Consider the following 23,267-nt stretch of genomic DNA (forward strand, 5'->3'; position numbering starts at 1 on the left):
TGCAAATGTAGTTTTACCTCAACAGACGACCAGGTTTGTTGTTGGATATGATAACTGTTTGCACTGTCATTGTTCAGGAATTTGTCTTTCATTTGCAAATAATACTTCTAAAATGTATGATATTATAGATGTAATATACTAATTTGATACTTTCCTGCAAAGAAATTCTCTTTTGGCTTGCTGTCCTGCAGGAAGATCAGGGTGCTAAGTCAGCAGCCATGCAGCTGGTAGAGATCCAGTGTCTTGCTCAAGGACACTTTAGCAGGGCAGAAGGTTGTGAGTGTGAGCTTGAACCAACGTTGTCTGGTTGAAGTGGAGTCTCTCTACCCATTAGGCCACACTACGTAATGCTAAATGCTGATTGACTTAATGCTTATAAAGAACTTTCTATATTAAAGTTGTACCTGGAATACATGGACCAAATGTCTTTCAGTAACAAACACCACATTTTAATTATGCATGAGAATACGCGCTTTACAAGCCTCATGCATTCATTAACAGTTGTGAGGTGTTATCAGCGGAAATAGACATAAATGAATGTTAATGAAAACATCCGTTGTAAAATAGAGACTTGCAGCAGCCCTCAATGTTTTTACATTTCTCATTGTGATGAGATTTAAAAGGAGAAAAAGGCAACAACAAAAAAAGGAGTTGTTCAGTGGCCCTCGTGCCCCCTAACACCTCAGGTGCTTCTTGCTGGACATGTCGTTCCAAATGCGGTGCATCTCCTCCGGGGAGATCTGGTGCACGGTGATAACCCGCCTGTACCTGCACAGACTGTAGGCCATTTTCCAGTGATTAAAACCACTGTTCTGATACGGGTGTATACCCAGCTTACGCAAACACAGTCCCACATACACATCCTCCAGGTGCAACAGTCTTGTGTGTAATGAAGTCTGGAAGATTAACTCAGCAACATCAGCAGAGAACACGTAGCCAGTGCCCGAGCAGAAGGGTGGGTATTTACTGTCAGGATACAAGTCCCTGGACATGTACCACTTACTGCGCATATCCCTTATGGGACCACCATTTATAACATAGCCAGTGAAATATCTCCTTCTTGGCTTGGTGGTGGGCTTCAGGAGCTTGTAGATCAGATTATCCATGTTGACAAAGATGTCGCTGTCGGTCTTCATGACATACTGCGCTTTGGGGCAGAAGGTAGCCACCCAGCGCATGCCCATCATGGTCTTGAGGGTGAGGTTGTGGTAGGAATCAATAAAGTTCTCCACCACAATGTCATGGAAGATCTGGCTCTCCTGCTCCACCATCTGGTTCAGGACGGGGTCTGTGTTTCTGCCCAGCAGAAAGATGGTGAGGATGCGGATGTCACCGAAGGTGCTCTCATCCCCCCAGGTCTCCCGAATTGACTGCCGCGCATCAAACTCCTTGTGCGTGGTGCTAATGAGGATGACCAGGAAGGGAGCGGCACTTTCGCACTTCTTCGGCTCATTGATGACAAATTCAAAGGCATGTGGGTTAAGGGGGCGGGTGTGGATGTTGGTGAAGGTGATGTTTTTTGGGGGTTTCGCAGCCTTACGTATAGGCACAGACATGTGACCGACATATGTGGATGTTGGGCGAGATATACTCAAGTACCACAGAGCACTCGCCCAGCAAACCACTGTCAACAGGTATAAACATGACACTTTTGAAGGCATTATGCTGCATTTAGGTGTATTTTGATCAGCTGGACCTTATAAGGCTTTCTTTCCATTAGCAATGTTTCACCCAGCGAGGCAGCTTGAAGCTGCTCCAGCGTGCAGTTTGACATTAATTGTCAGTAATGGATTACTTTAGAGAGAAGTGATGCTGTTTGTGTTTTAATGCAAAGCACTTTAAAATCGTATGGGCATCCACTTTCTTTTGGTGCCACTGCTGCTTCTCCATTTACATCTGAAAGAGAGAGAGAGGGAGAGAGAGAAATAGATTTATATAAATATATATACACATCAGACAGGCCATAAAAATATATATTTAAATAAAACATGAGAGAAAGCATTTTTTTAATCCAATAAACTCAGCAGTGACAACTCAAATAAGAATAAAAGCCACAATACAGATTTTGCTATCAGCAACTGCAACAAGTCAAATAAATGAAGAAATGCTGCCTGAGTATTATCTTATATTTATACAATTAACAACTCAATAAAAAAAAAGTGTTGGAGTAAATCTAGTCAGAGGAAGAAAGGAAATGACTCAGATGAAATCAATATCTAATAAATGAGTGGCTGAAACACACGTGGAAGATTGTGGTGCCATTAGCCGTGCAGCAAAAGTGACTCATTCTCCAGAACATTTATATTATTTATTGTTGAAGTTTAGTTATTATTCAGTGGTAACACACATTGTCATGTAAGAATTTTCTGCATAATGTGTTACCGCCTTGGTTTATAAAGGGTCAAATTCCCTCTGTGATAATATGACTATGACTTTCATTATGACTATATTAATTTCATTTTAATTATGCTCTCACATTCAATGACAAACAACACAGAATACATAATGGTTATGATCATGTAATGGGGAAGCAGATTTCTAAAGGGCAAAAGAAGCACTGTCACAACAGATTTGACATTTTGCATATTAGTGTTGCAAATGCCTCAAACTGCAATGTGTTTTCCTGAGACTTTTGTATTGAGATTCTTTACTCAAGTAAAGTAAGAGCACACAAGTATCAGCAAAATGTACTACAAGTATCAAAAGCAAACATACTCATTACAGAAAACTGGCCCCTGTTATTACTATAGTATTATATATTATTAGATTATTATAGCTGATACATTAACGTGTAAGTAGTATTTCACTGTTGGTAGAGGTGGGGTTAGGGTTGGAACTTAAAAGGTGTGATGCAATTTTCAACATTCAACACATGATCCTGGTACACAGGTTGACATTTACAAGAGTAAATGCCCTTTTAAACTCAAACCAAAAGCAACCCCCCCAAAAAAAAGTACGGTTTACAACTTCTCTTGTTCTGTGGCTCAAAGGAGTTGTGTGGGGTTGGCAGCATTCTGACAGCTGACAGAAATTTGCCATGTCTGTTTTTTTTTAGCAGTCGTTCTGCACTAAACTACACTGTTTTAGACTTTTTGTGCAGGTGGCCGTATATGTTAGCATATAGATCAAGCTGGAGAGTAGCAAAACCCGGGCTGAGCAGACAAATGTAGCCGTAATGGCATAATTTGAATTACATTTAAGAGTGCAATTACCTGCAGCCTATACCCATATTGCATACCAAGGTACTTTGTTAGACTGAGATGGCATGAACAACAAAGGATACATACAGTACATGCTTTGAAAACAAAACATTTTTTGTAGAAGGGAATGAAATACTGTTTGACTTGTATGCCTGTGGACTATGAGAACAATATAACTTGTTATCTTGCACTCTTTATTTGGTGTCAGTTTGAGAATAATCTGAGACTGGTTTACATACGCTCTCAGTTCCCTTTTTACCAGACTGTTTCAGCAAAACTCTTACGTTGAGAGTGTTTGGTCACAATATCAGACTTCTCCTCTACTTCTGAAATGACTATTAGCTCTCATAGCAACATTTTACTCAGACACAAGAAAAAAAACAGAGATGCCGATATTTTCTAATACTAGAGGAGGGTCAGGCAGAGTGAAGACAGAATAACAGGGCAATCACTGTTTGTGCTGAGGTTAATGAAGTGCAAAGGCATATAATGTTTGTACATATACACATGTTCTAATAACCAGGGCCAGCTGGTAGCAAGCAGTCACTGTGTCCCACATTGTCACTTTGAAATCTCACTTTCTAGACTGAAGCAAAAATATTTATGAGACAGAATTGAGGCAATGTTTATATGACAGTTCATTTGGCTGCCAGTCTGTAAAACATACCCTCCAGTGGTTTTCCAGAACAGACATTTCTAAGCTGGTCGGGGTCTCATGTGCGCGCGCGCACACACACACACACACACACACACACACACACACACACACACACACACACACACACACACACGCACACACACGCACACACACACACACACACACACACACAGTGCGTGGCACTATCTTTGTGGGGACCCGTCATTGACATAATGCATTCCCTAGCCCCTTACCCTAACCTTAACCATCACAACTAAATGCCTAACCTTAACCCTTACCCTAACCCTAACCACAACCTAATTATATCCCTAATCCTAAAACCAAGTCTTAACCCTCAAACAGCCCTTTAAACTCGTGGGGTCCAGCATTTGGGCCCCACAAAGATGTCCGGACCCCACAAGTATACTGGACTCCCGGTTTTTGGACCCCACTAATATAGTTAAACAAGAACACACACACACACACACACACACACACACACACACACACTAAATTGAACACTAGTATTTAAAAATACAGTAGTCAATTTGAAGAAAATTCTGAATGTCAATAATTAGGTCAGTCAGAATGAGCTGAATATGCTCTGTGTGTAAGCAAAACTGAAGGGAGATAATTTACATAAGGTCTTGTCTCTGCTCTGTCTATGAACAGCGATTTCTCGTGCACTGACAAACATTCGCTCAAAGAAATGGCTTGAGTGACAGCTCAGTGCTGTCATGTATTTTTACTGTCAATCAATCAAATCAAATGATAAGTCACTAATCTGTTGATTATAATGGTCATGGTGACTGTGTATCATTCATCCATCCATCCATCCATCTTCATCCGCTTATCCGGTGTCAGGTCGCGGGGGGAGCAGCTCCAGCAGGGGACCCCAAACTTCCCTTTCCCGAGCAACATTAACCAGCTGCGACTGGGGGATCCCGAGGCGTTCCCAGGCCAGGTTGGAGATATAATCCCTCCACCTAGTCCTGGGTCTTCCCCGAGGCCTCCTCCCAGCTGGACGTGCCTGGAACACCTCCCTAGGGAGGCGCCCAGGGGTCATCCTTACCAGATGCCCGAACCACCTCAACTGGCTCCTTTCGACGCAAAGGAGCAGCGGCTCTACTCCGAGCTCCTCACGGATGACTGAGCTTCTCACCCTATCTCTAAGGGAGACGCCAGCCACCCTCCTGAGGAAACCCGTTTCGGCTTCTTGTACCCTGGATCTCGTTCTTTCGGTCATGACCCAGCCTTCATGACCATAGGTGAGGGTAGGAACGAAAACTGACCGGTAGATCGAGAGCTTTGCCTTCTGGCTCAGCTCTCTTTTCGTCTGGCAGTGCGATAGATTGAATGCAATACCGCACCCGCTGCGCCGATTCTCCGACCAATCTCCCGCTCCATTGTCCCCTCACTCGCGAACAAAACCCCAAGGTACTTGAACTCCTTCACTTGGGGTAAGGACTCATTCCCTACCTGGAGTAGGCACTCCATCGGTTTCCTGCTGAGAACCATGGCCTCAGATTTAGAGGTGCTGATCCTCATCCCAACCGCTTCACACTCGGCTGCAAACCGATCCAGTGAGTGCTGAAGGTCGCAGGCCGATGATGCCATCAGGACCACATCATCTGCAAAGAGCAGCGATGAGATCCCCAGCCCACCGAACCGCAACCCCTCCCCACCCCAACTATGCCTCGATATCCTGTCCATAAATGCTACAAACAGGATTGGTGAAAAAGCGCAGCCCTGGTGGAGGCCAACCCTCACCTGAAACGAGTCCGACTTACTGCCGAGAACCCGGACACAGCTCTCACTTTGGTCGTACAGAGATTGGATGGCCCTGAGTAGAGACCCCCTCACCCCATACTCCCGCAGCACCTCCCACAGTATCTCCCGGGGGACCCGGTCATACGCCTTTTCCAGATCCACAAAACACATGTAGACCGGTTGGGCATACTCCCAGGCTCCCTCCAGGATCCTTGCGAGAGTGAAGAGCTGGTCCGTTGTTCCACGACCAGGACGGAATCCGCATTGTTCCTCTTCAATCTGAGGTTCGACTATCGGCCAAACACTCCTTTCCAGCACCTTGGAGTAGACTTTACCAGGGAGGCTGAGATGTGATACCCCTGTAATTGGCACACACCCTCTGGTCCCCATTTTTAAAAAGGGGAACCACCACCCCGGTGGAACCACCACCCCACTCCTTTGGCACTGTCCCAGACTTGCACGCAATGTTGAAGAGGCGTGTCAACCAGGACAGCGCCGCCACACCCAGAGCCTTGAGCATTTCTGGACGGATCTCATCAATCCCCGGGGCTTTGCCACTGTGGAGTTGTTTGACTACATCAGTGACTTCCACCTGGGAAATTGACAATGATCACCCATCATCCTCCAGCTCTGCCTCTAACATAGAAGGCGTATTAGTCGGATTCAGGAGTTCCTCAAAGTGCTCCTTCCACCGCCCTATTACCTCCTCAGTTGAGGTCAACAGTGTCCCATCCTTACTGTACACAGCTTGGATGGTTCCCCGCTTCCCCCTCCTGAGGTGGCGAACAGTTTTCCAAAAGCACCTTGGTGCCGACCGAAAGTCCTTCTCCATGTCTTCTCCAAACTTCTCCCACACCCGCTGCTTTGCCTCTTTCACGGCAGAGGCTGCACCCCTTCGAGCCCTTCGTTACCCTGCAACCGCCTCCGGAGTCCTCTGGGATAACATATCCAGGAAAGACTCCTTCTTCAGTCGGACGGCTTCCCTGACCACTGGTGTCCACCACGGTGTTCGTGGGTTACTGCCCCTTGAGGCACCTAAGACCCTAAGACCACAGCTCCTTGCCGCAGCTTCAGCAATGGAAACTTTGAACATTGTCCACTCGGGTTCAATGTCCCCATTCTCCACAGGGATGCACGAAAAGCTCCGCCGGAGGTGTGAGTTGAAAGTCGGTCGGACAGGGGCCTCCTCCAGACGTTCCCAATTTACCCGCACTACCCGTTTGGGCTTACCAGGTCTGTCCAGAGTCTTCCCCCACCCCCTGACCCAACTCACCACCAGATGGTGATCAGTTGACAGCTCTCTCTCTTCACCCGAGTGTCCACAACATACGGCCTCAGATCAGATGAAACGATTATAAAATCAATCATTGACCTTTGGCCTAGGGTGCTCTGGTACCACGTACACTTATGAGCATCCCTATGTTCGAACATGGTGTTTGTTATAGACAATCCATGACTAGCACAGAAGTCCAACAACAAACAACCACTCTGGTTTAGATCAGGGAGGCCGTTCCTCCCAATCACGCCTCTCCATGTGTCTCCATCATTGCCAACGTGCGCGTTGAAGTCCGCCAGCAGAACAATGGAGTCCCCCACTGGAGCCCCGTGCAGGACTCCAGTCAAGGTCTCCAAGAAGGCCGAATACTCCGAACTCTTGTTTGGTGCATATGCACAAACAACAGTCAGAGTTTCCCCCCCCACAACCCGCAGGCGTAGGGAGGCGACCCTCTCGTCCACCGGGGTAAACTCCAACGTAGCGACACTCAGCCGGGGACTTGTGAGTATCCCCACACCCGCCCGGCGCCTCACACCCTGGGCAACTCCGGAGAAGAAAAGAGTCCAACCCCTATCCAGGAGTATGGTTCCAGAACCGAGACTGTGCGTAGAGGTAAGCCCCACCAGATCTAACCGGTAGCGCTCCACCTCCCGCACCAGTTCCGGCTCCTTCCCCCACAGAGAGGTGACATTCCACGTCCCCATAGCCAGCGTCTGCTGCCCGGGTCTGGTCCGTCGAGGCCCCTGACCTTCACTGCCACCCGTGTAGCAGCGCACCCGACCCCAGCGGTTCCTCCCACAGGTGGTGGGCCCATGGGATGGAGAGGGAGTTGCCACGTTGCTTTTTCGGGCTCGACCGGGCTCCGTGGCAAACCCGGCCACCAGGCTGACGAGCCCGCCATCTGGGCCTGGCTCCAGACGGGGGCCCCGGGCTTCCTCCGGGCAGGGTAACTTCACCTCTTCTACGTTGTTTCATAGGGTTTTTGAACCATTCTTTGTCTGGCCCCTCCCCTGAGACCACTTTGGCTTGGGAGACCCTACCAGGAGCACACAGCTCCAGACAACACAGCCCTCAGGTTCATAGGGACACACAAACCTCTCCACCACGATAAGGTGATGGTTCCCGGAGAGGCGTATCATTCAGTGCATCCATTTAGATTCAACATCAGACATATGTGTGTGTGTGTGTGTGTGTGTGTGTGTGTGTGTGTGTGTGTGTGTGTGTGTTTTATCTATTGGGTGAGACAGAGAGATATAAATGGGTTTATTTGCCATGGAGTCGTATGGCAGCATATATCAGTTGCTGAGATATGGGCAAGATATAATAGAGAGAAAGGGTATAGGTAAGAGCCGGAAAGAGGTAGAGACAGAGAGATGTAGATGCTGATTGTAAGAGATGTATTATCCTGACTGAATGTGCAAAAATCTGCTCTCAACAAATGAGACCTGGCATAAGTATGCTTTCTGCTCTGCTGCCTTGTTTGACCTCCTTTAGGTAAAGTGGCAAACATTAAGATATTCTACAGAAAAGCTGCCATTCACAATGGTTGGGGATTTTTAATAGCATCATAATAATATTATGTTCAAAGGCTTTCCATTACGTGCTGCTGCAATGGGCATTGTTGCATCAGTGTTTTGAAACAATACAATGATAATGAACTTTTAAAAGCATATTTTGGTGGCAGGTGAGTTAATAAGGATCCAGCTACTTCACCAACACACCAAAATACAGGAGATGATAGATGGCACAACTATTTAGACCCCACTTTGTTCAATAGCTCATTAAGTGTACATTACATAAACAATGACCAACTGCACATACTTATATGTATATATACATAGCACTTTTTATATTCCCTGCTGGATAAACACTAGCTATGTTCTTGCACTGCTGCTTATTAATGAAGATTTTATTTTGCATGTACTTACACTTACACCTGTCAACCTATCAGTGTGTACAGTGAGTAAGTTCATTCATGAAAGATGACGTCATCCATAGCAACGTGGTCTTCTCTTCGAGTTCCCTAAGCCCCTCAGCAAAAGTTGCTCTCAGCAGCTTTGTGAGCAGCTCTTACCTATGAACTAGCGCCACTCCGAGTGGTAAGATAAGATACTTTTTTTTGTATTCACAGCTCTGTCTGTAGTTTGTTGGCCTTTCAGGTTCAGTCTCTGGTTGTCTGTGGCAGAGATTGCTCTGCTTGTGTTTAGATGATTGTAGCATGGAATAGAGCCAGCAGGCAGGCCACCAGACCTTTGCGGAGCTATTATTCAAATCTGTCTCCGTAATATTGGATGTCACACAGAGAGTCAGTCATAAAATCTCCCGCTCTGTGTGACCAGATTTGGCTGCTAACTAGCAGAAAGGATAGTCAAATATAAAACAGTTCATATGGGGAGAAGCACAACTGTTGAGCCGTGAACCTTCAGGACATGAAATGTACTCCAGAAGCATAACAGGGAGGGGAATGAAATGAAGAAATAATTAGCCTACACTTCCAACAGAGACCCAATTTATCATGATTTATTATAGCAAGAGGTAAACTTGTATGGGGAGCACAGCACAAAGACAGTCATTCATCAAGACATGACATTTCTTTCTCCAAGCCTCTAGGTTGACTGTTTGGTGGACCGGTTTCTAAAAAGGGCCTATATCGCTCTCCTCTGTACACAACAAAATTGTTTTGATTCATGGCCCAATGACCATCTATAGAAGGGACTCTAAAATGCTTTTTCCAATATCAACTTCTCAGAGCTAATAGATTGCCAGATTGAATTAGTTGGTTCATACCAAAGCTGGAGAATTGGGGAGCACGCGCCTGTGCCCAAAATTGATTACTTTGGCATTTATTTGACACAATACTCTTTAAATGCTGGTTATATTTTTAATCACGCAGCACACTAATGGCAGAACTAAAGAGATAACAAAATTCATTTTAATACATGCTTTGCATTTTAATATAATTCTGACAGCATATCTACACCATGCTGTTATGAAGGTTGCATTCCTCCTCTCCTCAGACTTTTAATTTGAAACGTGGATTACAACCACAGCATGGATGTGTATTTTTTCACAATAACAAATAACTGAATGATATATGAAATACTGATGACAGGACCGTCTGATGAAGGAGAGACATGTGAAAGATGATATGAAAATTGTAGCACAGCAAGGAGTAAAGTCTTCAATATTAGTCTCCAGTATTATGATGTTGAAAGACACATTTGTAAGCTCATAGATGAGATTTCATTGACCTTGGAAAAGAACGGAGACTGGCCATGCACACATTTTCAAAGCCATTAAAAGGTGTTTTTCACAACATTTACTTGAACCTCTCAATATTTTTTGAAACATTTTTCTGGTACTCTTATTATAAAGCATAAATCAAACAAAAAGTTGAAAAGACAATTTTTCAACTAAACCAGATCTCTTAAAGTGCCCATATTATGCTCATTTCAGGTTCATAATTAGGGCCCGAGCGCCGACAGCGGCGAAGGCCCTATTGAAACCGAAGGAATTATTATTTTCTGCAAATGAATTGCCTTTTTGAGGGGCTTAACTTATTCAAAAACTCACCAAAATTGGCGGTCGCATCAAGTCTGGTGAAAATTTACATATTTTAAGGGTTTCGGGAATAGGCACACAAAAATGGCTCGCTAGCGCCCCCGACAAAGTTAAACAAATTTAGCCCCTGCAGTGCGTTTAATGTAGACTCACGAAATTTGGTACATATATGGAGCATGTCAAGATGTACAAAAAACCTAATTAGAGCCATATCCTAAACCCAACAGGAAGTCCGCCAATTTGATTTCAAAGTTCAAAATTAGTGTGATTTTGGCCATTTCCACGTCGTACTTTAACGAACTCCTCCTAGAGATTTCATCCGATCAACTTCAAATTCGGTCTGTGCCTCTTAAGACGTTAAAGTTGAAAAGTTGTTAAAAGAAAAACTTTTCATCACAGGGCGTGGCCGTGACAGGGCGGCCATTTTGTGTGTTTTGCCATCAAAACAGGAAGTGGGTGTAACTTGAGTGTACATTGTCCAATTAGCTCGAAACTTTTCAGGACAATTAAAGGCCGATATTTACTTAAAGTCATAGCGCCCCCTAGTGGCAACAGGAAGTAGGCCTAAAAGTCAAGGTGCTATACTCTAACGAACTCCTCCTAGAGAATTCATCCGGCGGACTTCAAACTTGGTCTGTACCATCTCAACATCTTAAAGATGAAAAGTTATTAAAAGAAAAACTTTTCGTCAAACGGTGTGGGTGTGGCGTGGCGGCCAGTAACCTTGACGCGCGCAGAGGCACGAGGGCCCGTCCAACGCTGCTTGCAGCTTTAATTAGGGCCCGAGCGCCGACAGCGGCGAAGGCCCTATTGAAACTGAAGGAATTATTATTATTTTCCCATCAAATGAATTGGCTTTTTGAGGGGCTTAATATATTCAAAAACTCACCAAATTTGGCGGTTGCATCAAGTCTGGTGAAAATGTACGTATTTTAAGGGTTTTGCGAATAGCCGCACAGAAATGGCTCGCTAGCGCCCCCTAGAAAGTTAAAAAAATTGAGCCCCTGCAGTGCGTTTAACGTAGACTCACAAAACTTGGTACACATATGTAACATGTCAAGATGTACAAAAAACGTCATTAGAGCCATGCCCTAAACCAAACAGGAAGTCCGCCATTTTGAATTGAAAGTTCGAAATTAGTGCAATTTAGGCCATTTCCACATGTCGTACTTTAACGATCTCCTCCTAGAGATTTCATCCGATCAACTTCCAACTCGGTCTGTGCCATCTTGAGACGTTAAAGATGAAAATTTGTTAAAAGAAAAACTTTTCATCGTAAGGCGTGGCCGTGGCAGGGCGGCCATTTTGTGCGTTTCGCCACCGAAACAGGAAGTGGGTGTAACTCGAGTGTACGTTGTCCGATTACCTCGAAACTTTTCAGGATTCATAAGAGTCCAACCCTGAGGACAAATAAAGGCCGATATTTACTTAAAATCATAGCGCCCCCTAGTGGCAACAGGAAGTAGGCCTAAAAGTCAAGGTGCTATACTTTAACGAACTCCTCTTAGAGATTTCATCCGATGGACTTCAAACTTGGTCTGTACCATCCCAACACCTTAGCAATGAAAAGTTATTAAAAGAAAAACTTTTCGTCAGACGGTGTGGGCGTGGCGTGGCGGCCATTTTGAGTGTTTAGCGATGAACAAAGAAGTTGCTGTAACTTGAGTGTACGTTGTCGTATCTGCCCGAAATTTCTCACGATTGACAAGGGTCCAGGCCTGAGGACACCTACAGGCCAAAATTTACTTTTGGTCATAGCGCCCCCCGCTGGCAACAGGAAATGCGCCTTATATGACAAACATCATCCGATTTGCATGAAACTTAGAATGTGTGGTCTACATGTGATACTGAGACGCCCCCTATAATATGACCACGCCCACTTACTCAGGCCACGCCCCCTTCCATAACATTTGAACCGTTTAAGGTAGAACCTTGTATGAGGTGTCATTGAACTCAGCAGAGAGTTCCTTCTTCATTGGTGATGGTTTGGCCCGCCCCCTATGCTTAAGCCACGCCCCCTTTCATACAATTTCAACTGTTTAAGGAATACCCTTGTGTGAGGTATCATTGAACTCAGCAGAGACTTCCTTCTTCATTGGTGATGGTTTGGCCCGCCCCTGTTTAGGCCACGCCCCCTTATAACTAATGATCCGTTTGATGTAGACCCTTGTGTGAGGTATCACTGAACATGGTTTAATTTTCAAAAAACACCTTATTTTTGTTGTACTGCACATTGCTGAAGATCCTCTTTTCACCCTCTGTGTTCAGGTCTCTGTTTTAGCTACAAAGTGAGGCATCGCACTTCTATCCCATCTTTGTTGGAAGACGCACATGCGCAGTAACTAGGTAAGGATCACATCAGATACGCACAACCGGTGCAACGTCATAGAATGTCTCTGAACAGATTCACGCCCACTTTTAGGGGAAAACAATCCCGCGTTCCCCATAGACGACAACAGTATAACGACAGAGGAAATGTAAATCGCTCCAAACTTTTACTTTAAACAAACCATTTTTAATTAATAACTATGCCGAAAGGTTGCTGAGTAGTTTGTTGCACCAACAATACATCCAAAAACCCTGGTCTTCGATTTGTCCTCTTGCCATGTCCTAAAATAGATCCTGATAGATGGGCTTTGGCTCCAGGCTATAGACCAGACCAGCATCACCGAGACCCCCTATGAGAGGGAAGAATCGCGCTATTACATCAGGAGAGAAACAGCTGTTGTGTAGCGGGTCAATCGAGACTTTCACATTGATATATGAGGCTCATAAGAAACGTGAATATTGTCAGTCAGTGTGGTAAATGATGCAGGTGACAGTTACTACTGATAGATAGCTAACGTGAGCTTTAGTGGGAAGCTGCTAACAGTTTAGCAGCATCAGACTGTCGTCTCCAACTAAAGCTCAGCTTATATATCGAACACTTGGTTATTAATAACAGGTTGATTAATTACAGACGACACTCAGCCTAACAATAGTGATTTAATCAGATATGTATTTCTACATTTAGCAGTATGCGGCCACCGTGTTGGGTCATTGATCTACTGATAAAGGGGAAGACAGGGGACATGACGGCAATCAACCTTAGTTTATTAAGGTATCGTGAATGCTCAGGTTCAGGCAAGGTTATACAATAAACATTAGACTTGTGTATAAAACAAACCATCTGTTTAACAAGAAAAAAATCCACACAAACTACATTGACTTCTATGGGACCATCTGTTTTCTATACCCCAAAAGGGGGGATGGCCTTGAGTTTTAGCAAAGTACCCGTATTTGCCGGTTGTGTGTATAGCTGTTTGTTTCTACAACTTAGTACAAGGCAGGATTAGCCGGGAGACATCTTCTAAACGAGAGCGCACTTCCAACTTTGCGTGGAATACCTGCAGAACAGGGACATGTAAGTAGTTCTTTTGTAGATTATGGTGAACTAGTGTGTGTTGTAGCAGTGTTGTGCCATTGAGGACGAGCTAGCAAGCTACGGTTAGCCACCTCGTCTCGGCTACTGACGTAGAAAGCCCTGCAGAGTTTGAACAGCTCACCTGGATACTAAAGGCAGAAGACATTCAGAAACCCATATCTCACTCAAAAGAGCATGGATGTTTTTTTTTCCAAGTTTGTATGTGTGTGGAAGCACCAGAGACACAAAATAACATCCCAAATCCCAGAAAAAGTGTTTTTTTCCACAATATGGGCACTTCAAACAAGAATAAGCCTGTAAAGCTTTTTAATCACCCTGTCTCTATAAATGCATCTTTCCAGAAATACAATGTAGGCTACTGCAAGATCTGTTGTTCTGGAGGCAAAGATGGCTTTAGTACATTAACTCAGAAAACACACACTTCTTCCAAATAACATGGCATCGCTTTCAAAGACAGCCACAGTAGATCATTCATGTATTAGTATAGTGTAGTGACATTTATATCATTATTTACTTTTTCTGTGCTGTGCCTATTACTCTTTTGCTACTGTGTGCTGTGGTAACCCAAAGTGTCCAATATTAAATACATAATATGAAATTGTGAAATGAAAAAGCCGTTCATTGAATGTCCACTAATTCAGGCAGAGGCAACAGCTAACTGGCCCCTACCTGGTTTGTCGTGACTAGTAGACAAAGACTTTGTGATGAAAAATGGCATCATAAAATAACAGTAATTGGGACATTTTCATTGTGAAATAAAAACGGCAATAAAAACAGCTGGAATGAAATCAAAATAGCCTGCAATGAACTTGCTGAATGTTATTGTAAAGAAAAAGGAGGATGAAATGACATTTCATAGGCTAAATTTGTTAAGCAATATTGGATTTTTACAATTTCATTGGTTTTGTTGCAATTATTACAGATCCCCTCCAAACATGTTATAAGACCTAATAAAATGCTATGCTTTTAACAATAATTTGTGTCTAATATGGGTTTTTCTCATAAAACAACTTCTTAAAAGCTGGTCTACTTATTCTCCCTTATTGAAAAATCTAATCCCAAGTGTTTCATTCCTGGACAAAAGTACTTCCTACTTTACTGAAAAGTCCCTTCTCATTGTTCGAGCACAGGGTGTTTCAGTTTTTCCAAATCACACTTGTGTAAGTTGCATATCAGACTATGATTGGCTTCCAATACCACAAAATCCTGCTGGCACGAATACATCTTAAACTCAGATTTCAGATGAGCACAGAGAGAGAATGTGAAAACAGCCTTCTACTGTCAAACTCTGAACATCGTCATCGTCAAACATCAAGTGAACCTAACAATGATCAAAACACATTTTCAAAATAAAATGGGTCTTAAAATATTGGACACTTTGGGTCAAGTTTCATCTCACATGTTCGTCCTTGAAATTGAATAGCGCTTCTTGACATAACAAAACAAAAATAACAAGTTCCGTTCCCCATTCATGCAACAGTAAAAGTCTAGTCAGCTGTTCCATCTCTCTGCAGAAGGAGATGAGATTTGATCTAAAACCAGACGAACAAAAGAATCAGATTCTCTATTTCCCACAGACTCCTGCCCTCTTTATTGCTCCCTGACTGAAACATAAGGGGAATATTGTCATTTACATATTTTAGGCTTAGGGCTTGATCTAAATTGTGCTCTTCTATTATAGAAAGCTAAACACTTAAAGAAAATCTATACTGGCAATTCAATCAGTGAAGCTACATTAAGCTAAATGAAAACCTTTGATAGATTGAAAAACATTAAACTGGCATCCCTGTTACTTTCCTCCATTGGGATAGCTGAGCTATTTTTAAAATGTATGGAGTAGAAAGTACAGATAATTGCGTGAAAATGTAAGGAGTAGAAGTAAAAAGTGTGCTGTAAAATAATTACTCCAGTAAAGTATAGATACCCAAAATTTCTACTTAAGTAAGGTAACGAAGTATTTGTACTTCGTTACTTGACACCTCTGCTTAAAACAGAAATTTGCTTGGGTGGATTGAGGACTGATTTCTACTGTATAGCCTACAACCTTTTAGTAAAATGCAAGATTGGCTTTACACTGGGACGATTGCAGCAAGAACAATTATTTTCAATGCATAGGAGGTGAAGTGTAACAAAGCAATTTTGCACACTGACTGAGGGTGCGGTAAAACACAAGAAAATAGAAATAATTAATAAAATTTTCTCTTTTACTCTAATGTAAGATGCAATCGTTAGCATATCCGACAAACTAGCTTACCGGCAGCTACAGTAGTAACTAGTGTTGACGAACTGACCGAAGAGCCGGTTAATTAACCAGACTCGTGTCACTGAGCCGGGAGAATCGAGTGCCATACGTCAATGAACCGACTCACTCCTGTTTTTTTCTTTTACTTCATTCGTGCTGTTGGCATTATATATATGTCAATGGTTGGCCGTTGTGTAGCAGGTATTCTTCTGCTACTGTGTGTGTTGTAATCTAGCTCATTAGCGCCTCCGCTGGACTGGAGTGGTGGTGGTAGAATCAATCAGGAAATAAGCTACTAATGCCTAGACCCGAACGAGACCGAATGTAACCGTGCAACCGGCCGACTCTAATGTAATCAAGCGGTGTCTTGGTTCTCGGCAAGTTTGAGTTATTAACCAAGCCTTGTTTCTGGTGCATCTTAGAGGATTGTGTTCACAGCAATTCACACATTATCGATGGGGAAGTACAGTACGTCACATACAAATACACGTCATGTTATCTTGGTAGTTATGTTAAGTTAAATGTTAAGAGAAGTGAATGTTGCTACGTGGTAGCTAGGCTAGGCTGTCACAAGGAGACCGCGCACCAGGCTACTGAACGAGACCGTAAGCACCGTAACCGTAATCGTGCATCTTAGATGATTGTGTACATACAAATTAATAGATTACATTATCGATGGATATCACATACAAATGCACGTCATGTTATCTTACTAGTTATGTTAAGTTAAATGTTTGTTACGTGATAGGTAGGCTGTCACCAGTAGACTGTGCACCAGACTACTGAACAAGACCGTAACCGTGCCTAATGCATGAGTCATGTAATCAAACGGGTGTCTAGGTTCTCGGCAAGTTTGAGTTATCAACCGATAGCAGAAGCCTTTATGTCTCATGCATTTTAGAATTGTGTTCATGGAAATTCATATGCTACATTACCAAGTGGAAGGTATTAGGCCTATATCACATACAAATATGTAAATATTTTGTTAAAAAATAAATACAAAATGGGGGGAGATCTGAAGATTTGTAGAAACTCCTGTGCTGGCCACACAGAAGTGCTATGCAAATCTTCTGCTCAGGGTGTTGAATGGGGCACAAAAGAATGACACAGGACTTATATAGAAATTGATTTGCTCAAAAAAAATGAGCAAGGAAAAAAAATAGCAATTTGCTGATCAAGTTTGTCAAAAATGTTTGAAGTAATAGTAAAAGATGAATCACGCAGCCCACATTCCCCCATTGAGAAAGAAAATTGTGGAGTTTTTATTTTTTATTTTTTTGTGTTTTTGTAATTGATGATCTATACTGTATGTTTACAATGGACTCATGACTTTTTGGGATCATTTATTGTGTTATGGACTAAAGCTTTTTGCCCATTGTCTTAAGGACTTTGAAAAACACAGATGACAAAGGAAACATTTCTCCTCCCATGAGAAATTAATGGACAAATCAAGGAGAAACTATCACATTTTTTCTTCTTCATTGTTTTCACCCCTAGAAATGAAAACACTAATATGACTTTTGCAAAAAGTCAGTGTGTCAAAGCCATTTTATTCACAGGTGAAAGCAGCCTCCAGATTCCTGCTGATGAACTCATTCAGCCTGATGACTACATCTGATCAAGGAGATCAAGGAATCCAGGACAGATTCATGCAAGGTGCTGCTGGACACCGGCGCTGCAGTGGAGTGGGAGAGACGCATCACAAGGAACCAGGTTCACACTTCAACTTCAGCCCAGCAGAGTGCCTACAGGAACCCAGTCCGGGTTCAGACGCCGACGGAGAGAACCAGCGGTGCTGACTTCTGCTGACTTCCTGCGGTGGTTTCCTGACAGAGCAAGGAGACTGAATCCCACCCCCTGACCCTGGAGTCCCTGCTGACACACCAAAAAGCTAAGGATGGCTTTTTCTACAGGTGCTGTAGCAAGCAGCACACCCTGCCGGTCCATCTTCATGTTTCAACGGTTAAAGGGCCAGAATGCTCAGGAGGATAAGAGCATTTTTTACAGCAGCTGCAGCCAAGCTAGGCGCGCAAATGTGACATCAAGAGTGCGCCATAGCCTGCTAAGGTTTTTGGTGACGTTGCCGCCTGGCGCTGGGTGCATGAGAATGAACCAGCAGCGATCTGAGATTTTGTCCAAATTTTCAGATTGGACAAGACAGAACAAAGAACTTTTCAAAATCTGGATTTCAGACCATTCCCCAGTCTGCATCTTTCATTACAGAAAGGTCATTGATGAAGACTGTTTCTTTGTGCTCACTCCATCTGAACTGATAGCATATATATTGAAGTGTGAGTGTATCAGTTTTTAGCTCCTTTGAGATTAAGATCAAACCTAATGCATTCTTTCCTTGAGCCAGATAAAAGATATTTTCTGCCATGGAATAGATTTCAGCCCTACCTTGTTTTCTTTGATTTCTAAGATGTTTTCCCTTCCATTGTCTTTACCTGGTCAACAGCTTTAGTATCTTCTGATTTAATTAAGTGTTTCTGTTTTTGTTTAAAATGGAATGCAAGTCACTAATCACTGTGAGTAAAACCAGCAAAACATATTTTGTTAAGAGAAAATATCCTTCTTGATACAAGATGAGGAGTCAGATGATGAGGTCAGAAGAGGACATGAATTTCTTTCATAAATCATGATTTAGTTCTTACAACTTTGCTACATTTTTGTTCAGTAACATATATATATTATATTCACACCTTTTTAAAGTGTGAAAGGAGGGACTGTGGAGTTAAATAAAGTTGTAACAATGTTGATTTTAATAACTAGGTATGTTTTATGTTTTAAGTAATAAATTGTATGCTGTAACCGGGTTATGAAAATAGGAATGAATGTATATGAATGTAAAGAATAGGTCCAGACTGATCTGGTTATCACAATCACCACCTTTTGTCTCTGTAAACAATAGGTAAAGACAGACCCTTTTTCTCCCTCTCTCTTCCTGTCTTTGGTTAAATTGATTAGGTTAAAACCAACTATTAACATATGAAGAGGAACGTCTCTTTGAGTTTCCAACCTCCTGGTGCCAAGTCTGGGTTAGAACAAAGGAAATGCAAACTCTGTAAACTTGAATATAATCAACACTTCCATGATAATCAACCTTAGTCTGTGACCTGGGGTAAACCTAAATTCAGAGGTGTGTCCTTAATCAGAGACCCACAATTCCACAGGAATATAATTCGGAAACTGAGGTGATTTCGGCACTTCAATCTGTGACCCCGACAGGGGAAGCACGTTGAAGTCCGCTGTTTACAGTGTAATTGTTTGTCATGTCGCATGACTGTTCTTCTGTAACTCCGCAAGGAGAAGCATGAGATCGGTCCGTTGTCAGCTGCAGTGTTTTATGTTTTATGTTTGATTGTGTTTTGTCTTGTCGTTTTCATGCAGTTTCATTAAACCTTTTGCTTAACTTTCAATTCGACCCAGCTTCTCCTTCCTCCTCCAGAAATTGAAGAACACGTCTTTTAGAGAATTCTTAACAAATACACGTAATGTTATCTTGATAGATATGTAAAGTTAAACGCGATCACCCCCCCCCCCTCGCCGCTGAGGGCATGCGAACCGGTGACCAAATCTATTAACTCGGTAGGCCAACCAACGACCGTCCGGTTGAACCGACTCTCGTAAAAGAGTCGGTTGTCCCATCCCTAGTAGTAACCCAGCCAAGGAGCATATCATATGTTATGTAAAATAACAGTCTGACCTTAAATTAAATATTTCTTATATGGGGGCTACTAGGATTTACTAGATATACACTGCAAAACTATAACAATGCTGCTTCTTTATTTGAATTTTACAAGATTTCCATTAACGAGTCAGCTGGAAACATTAAAAAGTCAGCCGTCAGTTGGCAAAAATGGAGTGTTAGCTTAATTAGCTAGCTACAGCTACTAAAAACGGCCATTTCTAAATCAAAATCAACTGTCGCCAGCTCTAAGTGAGAAGCCTGCTTTTATCTACCTCTGTCTGAAATAAACATTGTTTAAAAATGATTTAGAATTTCAATTAATCTGTCACCATTATCATTGTAAACTACATAGGCTATGTGCCCAAATGCAAATGCATAGCAACATCCAAGTGGGGTCAGGCTTAACGAATGGTCAAATATATGTATCTCTATATTATTAAGAAATGTGATGCAAATTAAATTAATTTCATCAACATAATGAGGAAAAAGTAAAGTTAAAGGTGCACTATGAGTTCCTGTATGATGTCACTTCTGTTGATGTTCAAAGTAAATACCAAACAAAACAGAGCAAGCTCGCCCCTCCCCCCATGTTTCCGTAACTGTCATGACTAACTGACTAACTGTTACTAACCACCACCCCCTCACCCAACCATCTTGTTGGTGATTGGCTGGAATGTGGTTTGTTGTAGTGCCCTTTATATAGCGAGTGTGGCCAACTAGGGAATCGAATGTTCTGAGCTATCCCTTTATGCGATTGGTTCCGAGGTGGTCACGTGTTTCGTGGACTCCATGTTGGATACCAACATTCATCTGATTCCCATTGACACAGTGCAGGGAATAGTGGAAAAATGTAATACATTATTTAAAAAAATGTTGCATGTTTGGCTGCAATGAAAGACAGGGAAGCAGCAAAAGATTTCACAAGTCCCCCCGTGAACCAAAAAGGCGAAAAGTATGGGAGCAGTTCATTATTGTGTGAGGTAAATGTCAATTTCTCTCTTCGATATGATAACAAATTACGTAGCTTGTGATCTTGCCATAATCGTATGGCTTTTGGTCTCAACCGAATCCAGGTCTCTTTATTATGTTCATAATAATATTGGAGGGAAAGTGAAACACAGGTTGGACGAGGATGTTGTTTGGATTTTCACAAGTTTAGACAGCTACGCCGATGTTTGCTAACATTAGCGCAACAGTGTTAGCCTAGCCTGCTAGGTAAATATTACACTGCCTTCGGAGTTTCCTATATCTGCGTCCATGTTGTCAACATAAGACTTGTGGCGTTAGTGCTCCTTTTGTACCATCATTTTATTGAATAAAAAGCTTTGCTCCTACAAGATGGGTGGGTTTTTGTTACGTTACACACAAAGCTATAGTTAGCTTGTACGTATGCTAGCGGACATTAGAAAGGTAAACACTGCTCAGAGACTTATTAGGCGACTGGTCACTCACTACAATGGGCATTTTTTAGAGGCCCATTTAACATATAGAAGGTAAATATACACTGAAATATTTCCATAAGGGCCTTTTACATATTGACAAACGTTGATAATAACATGTATATTCCCGTTTATGGTGAAAATAAGCGATTTATTTCAAGATAGCATATTCACTCCATAGGGTTACACTGTAGAGTCATCTGACGTTGGTCTCCAATATGGCACCCATGATTTGAGTTGGCCACACTCTCTATATAAAGGACCCTAGTTTGTTGTATTTTGGTGCACAGCCTGTGCCCCTATTGTTTATTTGACGTTTACGACCCCTGTGTTGTCTCCCGAGACCGGGCTTTTTCACAGTGTATTCAGGGGGCAGGCAGCTAGCGGATCAAGGAGAGAGGCCTACGATTTGAGACAAAAATGAAATCACGCTGAAACCATGCAGGAACTCATAGTGCACCTTTTAAGGTTAGGAAACGAAGTGTAGATATTAATATTGACATATCAAAAGCGACTTGCAGCTTGAGACAGGAACTGTGTAACATTCAACGAAAACCACTATTTTCCTCTAACCTAAACCAAAATGCTTTTTTTTTTACTAAACCTAGGCAATATTTTAGACTATTTAATCAAATTTCTTTTTTATAAAGTCTGTGACTTATGATTTAACTCTAGAGTTGCTATTTGCAGAAATTTGTTATTCCCCTGTTCTGATTTGTCAATAAAGTTGTAAAAATATAATAAATAAAAAAATAAAAAAATAAAAGGAGAACTTTCTTGTCATAATGGAGGCAACAATTACGCTTTCCTCAAAATGTATTTTGAAAAACAAATTAGCAGCTTGTGTATAAATCTAATTTCCAGGCAACAAGGTTGTAATATTCTTCCACAAGCGCCACTATATTAGACAGTTTGTTGTGCTATATTTTCAATAAGACTTGATTCTTGATTTCAATATATTTAATTGTTCATTAGCATGATATTGTCCTCGGGCAACATCCACTCCTGTGGGACTTTACTGAAGGCTATTAACAAGCCAGAACATGGAGATTTCGGAGGGATCCGACCTTTAGACACTTGCTGGTAAAACTATTTATAAGCCTGGGCACAACAGAGTCTGCAAATTAATCATTATCTGTGTCTGAAACAATAAGATTTATTTCTAGGTTTGGCTGGAATATTACAGGCATGTTCGGCACCACAGGAGTAATAATGGTGACTGAGGGACTAGAGGAAGGATTAAAAAAGGGGTCAAAGATCCTCTGCCAATGGTTACTGTGGGGACTGCTTGCACCTTTCTGCCATCAGGTGTTGCCAAAAAATATTAGCAAAGAGGCAGTGTGCGTCGGAGTTTTTCAAAGCTGAGCTGCAGACAAACAGGAAGCTGGCATCCTGCTGGGATGATGCCAGCAATCTTTCTCCCTGAACAGATGCTGCCCAGTGCCCATTATTCTTTGTTCCCTTCTCCAAAGGCAAGCTGTGTTGCATGCTGCACATAGAATAAAAATGCTCACCTTGATGTCCGTAAAGGACAGGACTTGGGAAAAAAAGAAAAAATAGAACTTCTTGCCAGTTTTAAACCACCAACTGCTTCTTCAATTTTTTATGAGCTACTTTGCTTAGCATAAACAATGACTTGCAGAGAGCTTCTTCTACATTTTGCTGTATAAATTCAGGGCTCAGTTTCATTTCTGTAAAGTATGAGAGATGTGTCACTGTTACACACAGCTGGCTTGATGGATATTTCCTAAACGTTCTCACAAAAATGTTTTTGAGTCTTAATTAAATAAGAAATCCAATAAGCCAACAAGAAATTGAAGCACTTCCCTTGTTGAACTTATACAAGAACCATCCCAGGGATACACTCTTTCCCACAAAAGAAAATACTGCCATCTGGTTGGTGGCTATGCTGAATCTGGATTTATCTTCTTGATCGCGTACTGTCTTGTCTGTTTCTGTATCTTGTCCCAAGTAATATAATGTGAAGGACCTTCATTACTAAGGCCAAGACACAAAATTACGACGTG

At 42.4% G+C, this 23,267-nt stretch overlaps 1 protein-coding gene across 1 annotated transcript; it reads right to left on the reverse strand.

Annotated features, from left to right (window-relative positions):
* Positions 1-229: 229 nt before the first annotated feature.
* On the reverse strand, positions 230-1,729 carry b3galt1b (UDP-Gal:betaGlcNAc beta 1,3-galactosyltransferase, polypeptide 1b). The gene has a single exon (XM_028592062.1). It carries the CDS (start codon positions 1,659-1,661, stop codon positions 675-677), a length of 987 nt encoding a protein of 328 aa, XP_028447863.1. The 5' UTR covers positions 1,662-1,729; the 3' UTR covers positions 230-674.
* Positions 1,730-23,267: the final 21,538 nt, after the last annotated feature.

Source organism: Perca flavescens, chromosome 11 (assembly GCF_004354835.1).
Source record: "Perca flavescens isolate YP-PL-M2 chromosome 11, PFLA_1.0, whole genome shotgun sequence".
NCBI lineage: Eukaryota > Metazoa > Chordata > Actinopteri > Perciformes > Percidae > Perca > Perca flavescens.